The sequence below is a fragment of the Rattus norvegicus genome, chromosome 8 (assembly GCF_036323735.1).
Source record: "Rattus norvegicus strain BN/NHsdMcwi chromosome 8, GRCr8, whole genome shotgun sequence".
Classification (NCBI taxonomy): domain Eukaryota; kingdom Metazoa; phylum Chordata; class Mammalia; order Rodentia; family Muridae; genus Rattus; species Rattus norvegicus.
Window position 1 is genome coordinate 118,311,424 of NC_086026.1, and position 15,732 is coordinate 118,327,155.

Here is a 15,732-nt window from a genome sequence, read left to right on the forward strand (position 1 = left end):
GTTCTCCACAGTGGTATAGCTGGGTCCTGCGCAGCTCTATTCTTAGGCTTTTGAGTGGCTCACATACTGTTCTCCACAGTGGTATAGCTGGGTCCTGTGCAGCTCTATTCTTAGGCTTTTGAGTGGCTCACATACTGTTCTCCACAGTGGCTCTACTAACTCACATCTGCTTCCAGGATACACGTTCCCTCTTCTTCACTTCCTCACCAGCATTGCTAACTTTTCTTATAATACCCGTTCAATTTAGGGTGGCATGAAATCTCAATATAGTTTTGATTTGCACTTTCCTGATGACTAAGGATGTTGATCTAGAGCCCCTCCCCTGTTTCATTTCTTTTTTAAAGATTTATTTATTTATTATATATAAGTACACTGTAGCTGTCTTCAGATACACCAGAAGAGGGCATCAGGTCTCTTTACAGATGGTTGTGAGCCACCATGTGGTTGCTGGGAACTGAACTCATGACCTCTGGAAGAGCAGTCGGGTGCTCTTAACTGCTGAGCCATCTCTCCAGCCCCTCATTTCTTTTTTAAAGAAGATCCTATATATAGATCTTAGTTCGGCCTTGAATTCTGCCTAGGATAACCTTGAACTTCTGATCTTTCTGTTTGTATTCCCCAGTTCTGGAATTAAAGTGTTTATTTATTTATTTATTACAGCACTTGGAGTCAAACACAGGGCTTCTTCTTTTTTTTTTTTTTCTTTTTTTCTTTTTTTCGGAGCTGGGGACCGACCCAGGGCCTTGCACTTGCTAGGCAAGCGCTCAACCGCTGAGCTAAATCCCCAACCCCAAACATGGGGCTTCTTGAATGTGAAGCAAAACACTCTACCAGCTGGGCCACATTCCCAGCCTCAGACTCAGACCTCTACCTGCCTCTGCCTCCTGAGTGCTGGGATTAAAAGTGTTTGCTGGCCTGGTCTTTCTTTTAATAAATGTCTCTTCAGATCTTTGGCCCTTCTTTGTTTCAACCTGACTACTCTTTCTTCATTTTTTAACATTTTGGGCTTCTAGGAAGTTTTTTTAATTTTTCTTTCTTAAAATGATGGGGAATTGAACACAGGGTCTCTGCATGCAAATGATCTGTGCCTTAGCTGCACCCTCAGTCCTCATGTTTGTTTGTTTGGAGTTCTGTGTATATTTTGGATATTGATTCTCTGTCAGGTGAATTAGGAAGCTTTTCAAGACAATATTGCCTTAAAAGAATTGGCAGGCCAGACTCAAGAAACTGACAGGGCCATCAAAAATTCCAAGCCCAGTGGGCGTGGTGGCACATGCCTTAATTCCAGCACTCGGGAGGCAAAGGCTGGCAGATCTTAGCTCTCCGGTATCTGCTTTAACCTTGGTGGTGGTCTAGTATAGACTCTTACTATGTAATCACATACACTGGGATAAATACGACCTTTGTGGTGTTTTGTTGGGATTAAGGGTGTGTACCACCATGCCAGGTTGACCGTCCTGTTTTCTCAGCAAAGGTAAAAGCCATCTGTTCTATTCTTGTGTACCTTAGGAACAGCTTTCTCAAGTTCTGGACGCCATGTTTGAAAAGATAGTCAAAACTGACGAGCATGTCATTGACCAAGGAGATGATGGAGACAACTTTTATGTCATAGAAAGGTGGGTAGGAGATGCTCTGTAAATGTCTGGCCACACCTCCGGGGATTCATAATTCCTGACAAACGCCTTTTCTTTTCCGATACTGCGTTCAGCCCAGAGGGCTCCAGAGCCAGGTGAATAAGTTTCCCAAAGCTTTTCGAGGGCTCATAGCTGCCTCTCTATCTACTGCTGCCCTGAGAGACCTGAGTAAAAACCCCTATTTGGGGAGAGACCACTTACAGTTAGACAGAGAATGGCACGGTGTGTTTCGTAAACATGTCATTTCCAATGTTCAATTGAATTGATTCCCTGAGACACATCTGTGATTCTCTATTGTCATGGGGGGCTTTGATTCTAAAAGTAATATACTCCCTGAATCCCCATACTCTCAATATTCTCTGACTCTGTACCAAGTATAAACCATATTGGAGAGAATGAAATATTGCGGTTTAGCTCCCTAATTTACCTGCATCTTAGTGTTTTGAGCTGAATGTATTCTCCTGAGAAAGAATAGGGCTTCCTTCCGAATCCTTCTCAGTCCTAAAAAAGGAGTCTCATCAGAGTCTAAGGTAATAAAATGTTACCATATATTATTCTCTCATGTTAGAAAGACTTATCTTTATTTATATGTATGCATATTTACATGAATCAATATATGCATATGTGTTTTTAAAAGGTTATTATTTTTACTTACGTGTGATGGGGTGGGAGTGGGGGGTGAAGGTGGTACATGGAGTGCCCACAGAAGCCAGCAGAGGGCATTAGATCCCTTGAAGCTGGAGTTAAAGACTCGCGCATTGCCCATCAGGGCACTGGAGTCAGAACTCTAGAAAATCAGTCTATGCTTCTAACCATTGAGCCAGCTCTCCAAACCCTTTTTCCTTTCAAAGTAACTTCAAAGTCTAAAACAAGGGGCTGGGGACTTAGCTCAGTGGTAGAGCGCTTGCCTAGGAAGCACAAGGCCCTGGGTTCGGTCCCCAGCTCCGAAAAAAAGAACCAAAAAAAAAAAAAAAAAAAAAAGTCTAAAACAAAACAAAGCCTAGAACAAATAGTATAGAAAATTCTTATAAGCCCGGCCCTACAGGTTAATGATCCGCTATATTTAGCATATCAATTTGTTCAGAATAAGTTCCAGAAAGCTAAGCATGGTCGTCTACACCTGTGATCACAACAGCAGGGATGTGGAAGCAGGAAGTTCAGGAGCTCGAGGTCATCCTCAGATACATAGCAATTTCAAATCCAGCCTGAGCCACCTGAGACCATGTCTCAGAACAACACAGTGAGGTAAGATACAGTGTACCTGTATTTTACCTCCACTGTCACCTGTGTTTTCTGAAAACCAGGGAATTCTCTTTAACAATTTTTAAATGAGAATCATTTTTATACATCTGCGGCCAAGATGTATGCCTTGTTTAGAATTTTCTAATTACTTCCCTGAGTTTTGGGGTTCTTTTATTAGTTGTCATCAAGTAACTGTTGCAAATTTAGCTTATCATACCTTTGCTTGTTAAAAGTTTAGTGTGTGCATGTACAGACATCAGGACACACAGACACACACACACAGACACACACACACACACACACAAACACACCCCGTGTGTGCGTGTACAGACATTAGGACAACTTGCTGGGATCAAGGTTCTCCTTCTACCATGTGGGTCTCAGAGACTGAAACACTTGGTTGTTAGACTTGGCAGCAGAACCCTTACCAGAGAGGCGTCTCACTGGCACCTGTTGAAAGGGAGTTTTAGGGCTGGAGAGATGGCTCAGCTGTTAAGAGCACTGACTGCTCTTCCAGAGGTCCTGAGTTCAAATCCCAGCAACCACATGGTGGCTCACAACCATCTATAATGAGCTCTGATGCCCTCTTCTGGTGTGTGTGAAGACAGCTACAGTCTATATAATAAATAAATCTTTAAAAGAAAGGGAGTTTTAGTTTATGTGTATGTCTGGGTGTCTGAGTGCATGGGTGCATGGGTGCATGCATGGCACATATGTGCAGGAGTTGGTCAAGGCCAGAAGAAGGCAGTGGATGCCTGGGCACTGAAGTTACAGGTGGTTGTGAGCCTGGCATGAGTGCTGGGAACCTAACTTGGGTCTTCTTCAGGAAGAGCAAGTGTTCTTAACTGCTAAGTGATCTCTGCAGCCTGCTACCATTTGCTTTTATTTTCAGACAGGTTTTTGTTTTGTTTTGTTTTTTGTAGCCCTGGCTGTCCTGGAACTCTCTATGTAGGTCAAGCTGGCATCAAATTTACAGAGCCTGCCTATCCCTGTCTCATAGGATTAAAGATGTGTACCACCATCCTGGCTTTTTAAGTTTTAAAAACTTTATGTGTATGGACGTTTTGCCCACAGAGACCAGAAGATAGCACTGACTCCCCTGGGACTGGAGTTATAGAGATTATGACCCACCATGCGGGTGCTGGGAATTGAACCTGAGTCCTCTGGAAGAGCAGCCAGTGCTCACAGCCACTGAGCCATCTCTCTGACCCCTGTTCAAAATTTTGAATGAAAAATTTTACAACTTCCTGGTTAACTTTTGTATCCTTGGTACTACTAGCTAATTATTTATTATAAGTAAATTATATTTGTATTGTATTTTATTATTTATATATATTATTATAAATTATTATAGTTATTATAGTTGAAGGTATTTTTTTCTTAAAATTTTTTTATATGTATGGGTGTTTTGCCTGCAAGTATGTCTGTGCACCTCAGGTGTACCTGGTGCCCACTAAAGCAAGACGGGATTGGATCCCCTGGGACTGGAGTTACACATAGTTATGAGTTACCAAATGTGTCCTGGGAAGTCAACTCCGGTTCTCGAGAGAGCAGCTAGTGCTTTTAACCTCTGAGCCATCTCTCCAGCCCCAGAACAACTTTTATTAAACTTTTATATTGTCTGGTGAGTAGCCCTGCAATAAGTTTTTTCAGTTTCTTTATCTCTTTTGAATGATTTCAGCAGGACTTACGTGTGTGCACGTGTGTTCATGTGTGATTGTGATTGCAGATAGTGTTAGTGTTGCTGCACCCGTGATCAGATGTGAAGACACCTCAGGCGCTGTTACTCTGGTGCTCGACACCTTATTTGAGGCGAGGTCTCTCTTTGGCCTGGGGCTCGCAGATTAGCATAAGCTAGCCAGCCAGCAAGCTTAGTTATGTATCTGTCTGCCATCCTGGGGCTGGGATTCGAAGTGCAGGCCACCATGACTGGCTTTGTTTGTTTGATTGATTGATTGATTGATTGATTGATTGATTGATTGTTTCAAGACAGGGTTTCTCTGTGTAGCCCTGGCCTTCCTGGAACTCAGTGAGTCATCTGCCTCTGCTTCCTGGAATGCAGGGATTAAACGTGTGCACCACCACTGTTGGACATGCAAGCACTTTGCTAGTAGAACCATCACCCCAGCCCTCAAAGGATCTCTTTGAGTCACTTGTTGATATAGTTAGTTGTCTTACAGAAATTCTGAAAAGTCTGTTTGCTTCTTAGTGCATGGAACACGTCCATTTCTCTAAATGGTAGTTCTGAATATTTTCTGAGTAATCATTTGCAATAATAGGTGGAAAGTTGTTTAATTATTTTAATCAGTTCAGTCTTTGTTTTCAACAAATCATGAAAGAAAAACTTTACAGTCAACTCAATGCTTTCCACAGAATACTTGATAAGATTTAACACCTTTTTGTAATAAACTTCATCATTGCAAGATATAGTGGCTTATCTCTGTTAACACCCAGGGACCTAAGGCCAAAGATCAGGAGTTCAAGGCCAGCCTGGATTAAGCTGAAAGACCCTATACTCCCTCCATCCTCCCCAAAAAAGCTGAGCCTAAGAAAGGGCACCTGTGCTCTTCGTTTCCAGTTAATGTTGTTTGTGCTGGAAGCCCTAGCCAGTGTAGTGAGGCAAAAGTAAGGAAGACAGTACATACAGACTAGAAAAGAAGGAAAAGTCTTCAGGGAAAATCCACAGCAATGCTCCAAAAAAGTTAGTGAATTGAGTTAGTCAATTTATCAATGTTGGAAAATGCAAAGTCAAATGCAGGGCTGGAGAGATGGCTCAGCAGTTAAGGGTACTGGCTGCAGCTCCAGAGGACCCAGGTTCAATTCCTAGTACATACGTGGCAGCTTATGACCATCTGTGACTCTAGCTGCACAAACTTGGACGCCCTTTTTTGGCCTCCTTGGAGACTGCACGTATATGGTACACAAATATTCATGCAGGCAAAACATCCATGCACATAAAATTTATTTAAAAAATAATAACAATGGTAAGTGCAAAAATCATTGTGTGTTTTAGCAAAATTACGTTGGTTATTTCCCCCTTTCAGACAGGATGTTACGTATCCTAGACCTACCTTAAACTCACTGTGTAGCTGAGGATGATCTTGAACTGATTCTCCTGCTTCCAACTCCCCAGTGCTGTAATTACAGACATGAACCACTATGCCTGGTTTATCTAGATCAGGGCTCAAACCCAGGGCCTCCTGCATACTAGGCAAATACTCTCAACTGAGCTCTGTCCCCACCTCTTGCCCTCTTTTTCTTATATGTGTCTGTCAGTGTTTTAAACTTTTCCAAAGTTTAAAATGAATTATTTCTTGTCATTCTTCTAGGGGAACCTATGACATTTTAGTAACAAAAGATAATCAAACACGATCTGTTGGTCAGTATGACAACCGTGGCAGTTTTGGAGAACTAGCCCTGATGTACAATACCCCGAGAGCTGCTACCATTGTGGCCACCTCAGACGGCTCCCTTTGGGGATTGGTGAGTGAGAAATGTGTGGTATAGTGTTAACTATCTTCTGTAGCCCGTTATCAAAAAATGTGATGTCACGGGTCTTATGTAAATGCATTTCCCATTTTCCTCAGTGGCTTAGCACCACATCCTTTGTTCTAAGTTACAGAGTCATGTGGCTGTCATGAAACCTGTGCTAGGTGGCACCTCCACCTCTAGCTGTGCCAGTGGTGGTTTGTCCTGTGTGCAGCCATCCATTTGTCCTGTCTGCAGCCATACCCAGTGGACAGAGCATCAGGAATGCTAATGGCCATGCTCAGGGAAGTGGGATTTAGCATCGTCCTGGTAAAACACTGTAGGTCTTATGTGTATTATCTAGTCTACCTCATTTCTTTCCTTTTCTGTTTATTTACTTGTTTGCTTGTTTGCTTGTTTGTTTTTGGTACTTCAAGACAGGGTTAGTTTGTGTAGCCCTGACTGTCCCAGAACTCATTTTGTAGACCAGGCTGGCCTCAAACTCACAGATTTGCCTATCTCTGCCTCCCAGGTACTAGAATTAAAGGTCCACTATCACCACCTGGCTACCTTGTTTCTGCGTTATGTTACATATCCAAAATCTGTAACTCTTCTTTCAAAAAATATCTTATACTACAATTCCATATTTTACTTTTACAATGAGGACCTCTGTAGTTATCTCTCTGCTTCCCTTGTAAGAATTAAGTTATGTCATAGAATTAATATCTTTCTGGCTAGTGGAAGAATAATAGATGAATCAAAATTTCCTAAACTTGGTAAAAATATATAGATATGGATATAAATATATACACACAATACACTTTTTTTTTTTTTTTTTTTTTTTGGTTCTTTTTTTCGGAGCTGGGGACCGAACTCAGGGCCTTGCGCTTCCTAGGCAAGCGCTCTACCACTGAGCTAAATCCCCAACCCACAATATACTTTTATATATAATATATATTGATTAAAAATAAGTCAATCCTCCAGGAATGGGTGGCACACGCCTTTAATCCCAGTACTTAGAAGGCAGAGGCAGGTAGATCTCTCTAAGTTCAGAGTCAGCCTGGTTTACATTGTGAATTCCAGGCCAGTTAAGGCTGCATGGTGAGGCTCTGTCTCAAAAGAGACAACAAGCAGAAAGAGTGAGTCCCTAACAAGAAAAGCATAAAGAACGTGATAGCCCCAGTACATAGCACGAAGCATCCTGAGTGCAGACAAGCACTGCACCATGGATACAGAGAACCCACAGTAAGTGCTGGAGAAAAGAATTCTCTCAGCCAGAGTTGTCTGCCTCCTGAAAAGACCCTTTAAGAATGAGGACATTCCCACTTGAAAGGAGACTGACCCTAAAGGAATGGCCAAGTCTAGTTCAGGAGGTAAGCAGTAGAAGGAAAATTAGAGACACTATAAACCCAAAAGACCAACAAAGAGGGGTCGATAAACACAGCGAGCGGCCTTATTTCCGTTTTTTAAGTTAAGAGCTTGTACACTGACTGAGGTGATTGTTATACATGAAAAAGTATTTGAGACAACTACATCTTATGAAGGGGGAGAGGCCAGATTGAAGTAAAACCTTTCAAACAAATCCAGTTTTGCTGTGCACTGATGTGAATCACATGTGTATTACTTGAGCCTAGAGCAACCTCTGAATAGGTCTCGAGCTGAATGCAGTGGTGTGTCTCTCAGTCCCTGCTACTCAGAAAGCTTGAAACATGAAAATCAGTTTAGCCCAGGATTTCAGGGTCAAACTAGGGAACACAGTGTTACTCCATCTCCCCCACACTGCCAGAAATTGTATAGAGATTTAGTCAGATTTTATAAACCAAATTCCAGAAAGTTTTCAAGTAATCTATGAAGAAGTGGGAAAGGAGAAACAAAAGTTATAAAAATAAAAGAAAGAAAACAAGGAACAAAAGAAAATACAAATATGAAAATCAATGTTATCTAAATAGGCCAATGGTGGCACAGTCACAGGATCACTACGAACCGAAAAGGAACGACAAAGGAGGAACTGGGTAAACATGGTGAGCAGTTAGTCTACGTAGTAAAGTCCAGGCTGGATGGGCTGCAAAGCAAGACCCTGTCTCAATAAAATAGCCTGTGAGTCAGCTTAGCAAATAAAACCACTCTCTGTACAAGTGTGGCACCCTGAGTTCAGTTCTCAGAACCCACAGTGAGAGGAGAGAACTGACTTACGACAGATGTCCTCTGACCTCCACTGATGCTCTTGCTCTCGACACACCCCTCCCCAACAATAGTAATAAATACAACTTTTGTCTCTTTTAAAGAATAAAACTGGGGGCTGGAGAGATGGCTCAGTGGTTAAGAGCACCCGACTGCTCTTCCAGAGGTCATGAGTTCAATTCCCAGCAACCACATGGTGGCTCACAACCATCTGTAAAGAGATCCGATGCCCTCTTCTGGTGTATCTGAAGACAGCTACAGTGTACTTATATAATAAATAAATAAATCTTTAAAAAAAAAAAAAAAAGAATAAAACTGGGCTGGAGAGATGACTCAGTGGGTTAAGAGCCCTGACATCTTCAGAAGGACCCAGATTTTAATTCCTAGCACTCACATGGCAGCTCACAACTGTCTGAAACTCAAGTTCTAGGGGATCCCATGCCCTCTGCTTGCCTCTGTATACAATGATTGAATAGACCAAAGTGTAGGCAGGATAGCCATCCACATAAAATTAGAAAATAAAGGAAAAAGAAGAAGAAAAGGTAAGCAAATATGCTAATTTAAAAAGACTAAGACAATTTAAGAAATGAACCAGCCAGGTGTGGTGGCTGGCGCATGCCTTTAATCCCAGAACTTGGGAAACAGAGACAGGCAGATCTCTGAGTTCCAGGACAGCCTGATCTACAGAGTGAGTTCAAGAACAACCAGGACTACAGAGAGAAACCCTGTCTCAAGTTGTTGTCCACCTTCCCCCAAAACCCTCCCTACACCAAAAAGAAAAAAAAAGAAAGAAGAATGAATGATCCAACCATTTGCTGTCTAACAACTCACTCAAATACGATGACTAAAGCACGGAGAAGGACAGAAGCAAATGCATCATGCAGCTGCCAGTCACATTAATATCAGACTTCAGAACAAGGAACATTGCAGGGACAGAGTAAGCACTGCACAATAACGAAAGGCGCGGTCTACCCAGAAGGCGCCACGCCCTTAAAGTGGGTTCGACGTAGACAGACCCACGTCCCAGATGATGCACTGTGACTCAGCAGAAATCACTGAGGATACGGAAGAGCTTGGCCTGGTAGACCAGTAGGATCTAATTGAAATGTATAGAAGAGACACAGCAGAATATATTCATTTTAAGAATGTAAATGGCGGGGTTGGGGATTTAGCTCAGTGGTAGAGCGCTTGCCTAGGAAGCGCAAGGCCCTGGGTTCGGTCCCCAGCTCCGAAAAAAAGAACCAAAAAAAAAAAAAAAAAAGAATGTAAATGGCCACTACATTAGACCCTACCCCGGAATGTAAAATTAATCTTAACAAATCAAAAGTTGAAATTAGGGTTAGAGAGATGGCTTAGAGGTTGAGAGCACTGACTGCTCTTGCAGAGATCCTGAGTTCAATTCCCAGTAACCACATGGTGGCTCACAATGATCTGTAATGGGATCTGATGCCCTCTTCTGGTGTGTTTGAAAAATTAATATCAGTATTTATTCTTTAGCCATAATAATGGAAATAGTGAAAATCTCCAAACATTTGAGGATTACATAATCTACTCTTCATATAAGTAATATAAGGAAATAATAAAGTAAAAATAACAAGTTAAAGTGGAAATTATTTAAAAATATAATGGTCTATGAAATAGTCTGCCTTCTGGCTTGACATAGGGCTGTGGACACGAGAGAAGTAGCTGCGTCCGGGCCGGCACAGCTGACGTAGGTGCCCAGAGAATGGTAGCACCGACTCTGTGGCCATGGTGCTGGTCACCACTTGCCTGGAGTTAAGGATCCTCCTCTCGGTCCTGGCCTGACATCAGGCCAGTGACCCATGAAGAAGATGCCCCTGGGCTTCATTTGGTCACTTTACAAGCTCAGTCTCTCTTGGAGCTTCTGTCTTATGTCCAGAAATGGACTTCAGGACGATTCAGAGGCAAAACTTTTGCACTGCCTGCTGAGGATAGACAAGGAGAACAGTGTTGTCATGGAGTTCTGCCCTGGGTTCTACATCCCTGCTTAAATGAGTCATTGCCCTCAGTCAGAGGACACTTCCTGGTAAGCATGACCAAAAGTGACACTCATTCCTTTTCCCACTTGAACTTGAGGGCTCTTTGCCCCCTTGTGTACTTACTGCCTCTTCACTGCTCTGTGGGCCACCCCTCAAGATTAGGTGGGCATTTGAGGTAGGGGCTTGTTTGTTTGTTTTAACGCTGTTCACAGTCACAAGAGCTGGCCTTGCACGGCATAAAATAAAAGTTCTGGGAAGTATAAAATCATGCAGACAGAGGATCAGACTTGGCTGGGAGAGATGCCCAGTGGTGGAGTACAAGGAAGCCCTGAATTCAGTCCCCAACTCTGCATAAAACCAGGCATGGGAGCACATTTTCTGGTTATGTGGTGAATTCAAGAGCAGCCTGGCTTACATGAGAACTTGTCAAATGAAATTAAATAAATGGATGGATGGATGGATGGATGGATGGATGGATGGATGGATGGATGGATGGATGGGACAAGAACCCCAATATGTAAGTCACTGAAGAAAGTCTCCATTCTTTTTTGTTGTTGTTGTTAAAGAAGGTTAACCCTTTTTTTTAAAAGTATTTTATGTCTGTGAGTACAGTGTAGCTGTCTTCAGACACATCAGAAGAAGGCATTGGCATAGGGGGTAGCCTTCTTTTACTCTGTAGCTTTGGCTGACCTCAAACTCACAGAGATCTCAAACTCACAGAGATCTGTCTGCTTCTGGCCCCTAAGTGCTGGGATTAAATGCATGTACCGTGGTACCCAGCAACAGTACTTGAATCTTTTTTTTTTTTTTTAGATTTCTTTATTATTATATATAAGTACACTATAACTGTCCTCAGACACACCAGAAGAGGGGATCGCATCCCATTACAGATGGTTGTGAGCCACCATGTAGTTTCTAGGAATTGACCTCAGGACCTCTGGGAGAGCAGCCAGTGCTCTTCACCACTGGGCCAACTCCAGCCCATGTGATAAGTTCTTCACCTCAGAATCAGAAATCAATGCAGATGATGTAACCCGTGAGAGCAGTAAAGACTCAGTAGCTCCTGTCAAGCAAGCAGATGGTGAAGAAAACGGAGACCAACTTAACTCAGTGCCAGTGCTGTAAAATAGTGAGTGCACTGTAGTTTAGAGCAGAGGAGGAGGAGCCCACAGTCGCCCGTACTGGGCATGTAAGTGACTTCTCTGATTAAGTAGGTGAATCATGGCATGAGACAGGGCTGGGAATTCTGGGCTGATGGAGGTACAAACCGTATTGCCTCTGTGCGGTCTCCACCATGCTCCTGCCTGTCTTCAGAGACGCGAGGAAGCTGCAGCTCTGCTCTCTGTACTGCGTCTTCAGCCTTTGTGTTTAGGATGTCATTGCCGTGTGCAAAACATTCATCTCTGACAGCCAGAGGTAGAAGAAAAATACTGCTAACTTAGATCCAATGCCAAATCCGTTTTAGTTTCTAGTGTTGCTTAATTAGGCCTCCTGCTGCTGAGTCCTCTGTCTGTTGAGTGTCTGAGATCACAGGCTTACACTGCCATGCCCTGGAGTCCACCTGGAAATGTTTGCCTCTGTACTTTGTACATTTCTGTTCGAATGCTATCTTGAGCTTTTAAAATTCCTTTATATTCCCTCCAGCATACAGCAATTGCAAAAATCCTTCTCTACTTTATACTTTGTTCTCTTTTTGTTTCTGTTAGAGATGGTTATTCAGGCAGGCCAAGAATTCTCTTGTAGCCTAGAGCAATCTTGGATGTATGGTTTTCCTGTCTCAGCTACTAAGTGTTGATTAAGGCTATGGGTCCTGTGTATCTTGTGTTGTCTTTTCTTTATAGTCACAGACTCTTGATGGGCATTATTTGCCTTTTCTGGAGGTATCTTTTGGTACTGTCTAATACCTATGAGCACCCGGGTATTTAATGGGAGTTTTGTTTTGTGATCTATTTACGCCCCACGGCGGCACTCATTGAGCACAGCAGCACACTACAGTTTGGAGACTTGTGCCTAGCTCAAGTCTGAGGGGTTTTTCTTCCAGCATCATTAAACCCTGTTGATTAGGGACTTCCAGCTCTCTAGCAGTGGTTCAGCTACTTAAACCATAGATGTTCTCTTCACAGACATATAGTAGACTTGCCCTGTGTTTTCCTGTAGGACCGGGTGACTTTTAGGAGAATCATAGTGAAGAACAATGCAAAGAAGAGGAAGATGTTCGAATCGTTTATTGAGTCTGTACCGCTCTTTAAATCACTAGAGGTAAGGCTTACGAGAGTCTGTGTATGTGGTTCATGAAAAGCTGTTAAAACTGCTCTTAGGTCTTCAAATAATACTGTTCTGATCTAGTTGTAACAGTGACAGTCAATCAAGGTTTTATCCTCATACTGTAACTATATCCGTTACTTAGATGTCAGAACGAATGAAGATTGTGGATGTGATCGGGGAAAAGATCTATAAGGATGGAGAGCGAATAATCACTCAGGTGAGTTGGGGGCTCACACAGCTCCTTTTCTGGAAGTCCCCATCACAATGAACAGTGTGACCTGCTTGCGGACTGAGTATGGTAACGCACATCTGTCATGCCAGCATTTAGGAGAAGTAAGCTGGGTGGTGGTGGCACATGCCATTAACCAAGCACTCAGGAGGCAGAGGCAGGCCAGTCTCTGAGTTTAAGGCCAACCTGGTCTACCCTGTCTTAAAAAATAAAACAGAAAAAAAAAAAAAAAGAATGGGGGTGGGGGTGGGGCTCTGAGTTTGAGGCCATCCTGCTCTACATACCAAGTTCCAGATCACCCAGAGCTGTTTAGAGATCCTGTCTCAAAAAAGGAAAAAAAAGGAAGGAAGGAAAGAAAAAAAGAAGAAAAAAAATCACTGGAAGCTCATGTTGTCCCTTCTATAGAGACCTCTGAATGCTGTTCACTGAGGCCCATCTCCCTGAGACGTTAGTTGAAGTACCAGGGACTGAACTCACATGCTGAGCAAAGGCTTCTGCCACTGAGCTGGGTCCTTGGTCCTTTTTGTTTGTTTCGAGACAGCGTGATCAAGTCGTCCTAAACATGGAAGCCTTCGAAGTCTCTGCGATTGCACCATGTGCTGCTAGGCTCGGACTGCATTCATTTAGGGGTGGGCTTCTGCCGTTTGTTCTAGTGGATCTAATTTTCTTTTGACCCTGAGTAAACTTTATTAGTCTGTACTAGACAGCTGGGGCTTACGCTCCCTTAGCCCTGTGCTGACACGGGAATCCTCAGCATCCAGTGACTCCTTGATATAGAGACCCTTTGTGTCTTTCTCATGTTATTTTTAATAATGTTAGATCCCACACAGTAAACTGGACCATTATACTTAAAGAAGACTGCAAACTGGGCATAGCAGTGTATGCCTAAAATCCCAACACTTAGGTAGAGGCAAGTGGGTCGGGAGTTCAGGACCACTCTCAGCTACATAACAACTTTTGGCTCTCCTGTTCTACATGTAATATCTTTTAGAAATATTTCCTCTGTCTACTGTGTTTGTATTTTAATTACATGTAAGTAGTTTTAGAAACTTTTCCAGATATAAACTTACCTGCCCATGGATCTGACAAGACCACTGGGGAAGGAGTCTGGCTGAGTCCAGGTGGACAGTGTATAGGGCCTTGTTCACCCAGCTGTGGTGAAGAGGATGGTTTCAGGTCAGGGTGGATCCCAGGCCTATGTGCTTGAGTCCCATTCATAGAGCTGGCCCCACCCAAGCCTTGAGAACTAGTCAGACTTACAGTGAAGGGAGAGGAGAGCCCACTACAGCACTGACAGAAGTACCCTGTTCATCCCAGTTCCAGCTCTGAATGGCTCTGCTTGCTAGGTGAAGACTGGGGTAAACAAGACTCAGTAAGGCCCACTGTGATGTGTGATGATGCACATGTGCAAAGTGAGAGTGTAGAATAGAGGTAACTAATCCGTGTTACTCTGGAAAGGAAACTGCAAGTGCTTGTTTTTTACAGGTTTATACAAAACTTAATTTCTTCCTTGAATATGCAGAGTACAAATATGATGAAATGTCCGTGTTTACTTTATGAAGTAAAAAAATCTGCTCACATTTATATTATAAATTTATTAAGGCAATGAACTGTATAGAAAAAGCCCTCATTTGTTCTGCTTAAAGCATTGCATAAGCCATTCTGCACATTAAACATTGCACTCCAGTGCATGACATGCTGTCTGCATAGCATGCTGGCCAGTGAGGCTGCGGGTGTATGCTGGCCATCCCTAGGGGGCTTCTATCTTTCATCTCAAGTTATTCTGCCCACAGTTTCAGGGGATACCAGCTCATCATGGAGGCAGGAACAAGTCAGGCCGTGGTAATCAGAAAGAGAGTGAATGAAAAACAGGGGAATGTCTCTCTTAGTGACAGAGTGAGGCCCCGTGTTCCAAAGGTTCAGTAACTTCCCAGGAAAGTGTCTCCAGATGGGGACAAGAGGTCAAATACATGGACCTTTGGGAGACATTTTGCATTCACACTGTGACACAAAAGTCTTTCGGGTTTTTGACAGGATCTAACTGCATAGCCTAGGCTAGCTTCAGACTCACAGCAGTGTTTCTGCTTTAGCTGGCTGCGTGCTGTGGTTATAGCCATGAGCCGTCATTCCATGCTGGAACTGGTGATTCACTCAAGCGAATCAGCCTCAAATGGTGTCTCTCTGTTTGGGGTTTGAAGTGGTGGGTCAAGCAAAAGACTGACGCTTGGCAGGGCGGACTCTTACTGAAGACAAAGTCCACACCAAGCTGGGCATGTGGGAGTGCACTTGGGAGGCAGAGGAAGGGGTGCTGATGAAAGTGAGGCTAACCTGGAGACAATGCATGCCAGGCCAGCCAGAACCACGTAGGCAGACCTGTCTCAGAACAAAGCACCAACCAGTAGCATGTGACTGCCGTTGTTCTCCGTGGTTTGACCCAGAGCTAACTGTGAGGGTGAGAAAGTGGAACAAGCCGAAAGCTTTGTCTCCTGTCTGCTTGCCTGAGTCTCTCTTCCTTCCAGCTTTTGCTCAGATTTCGCCTTTCCCTAAAGCTGTGTTGTCCACAGTAGCCTGTCCATCTACCGCCAGTTGAGAGCCTGTGGTCCCTGTCCTGTTCTTGTCCTGTAGCACTTGCCACCCTCCCACACAGCTGTATAACTTATTATTAATGTTCTGTATTATCATATTTCTTGGTATTAGTTTTATGTACATAGTA

The 15,732-nt window shown here is 43.3% G+C and overlaps 1 protein-coding gene across 2 annotated transcripts in view; it reads left to right on the forward strand.

Annotated features, from left to right (window-relative positions):
* Positions 1 to 15,732, forward strand: part of Prkar2a (protein kinase cAMP-dependent type II regulatory subunit alpha) — a 65,725-nt gene that overhangs the window by 39,816 nt on the left and 10,177 nt on the right. For both annotated transcript variants that reach the window (XM_039080973.2, NM_019264.2), the window contains 4 exon segments: positions 1,510 to 1,616; positions 6,206 to 6,359; positions 12,683 to 12,784; positions 12,933 to 13,007. In XM_039080973.2, coding sequence (XP_038936901.1) covers positions 1,510 to 1,616; positions 6,206 to 6,359; positions 12,683 to 12,784; positions 12,933 to 13,007 — 438 coding nt within the window.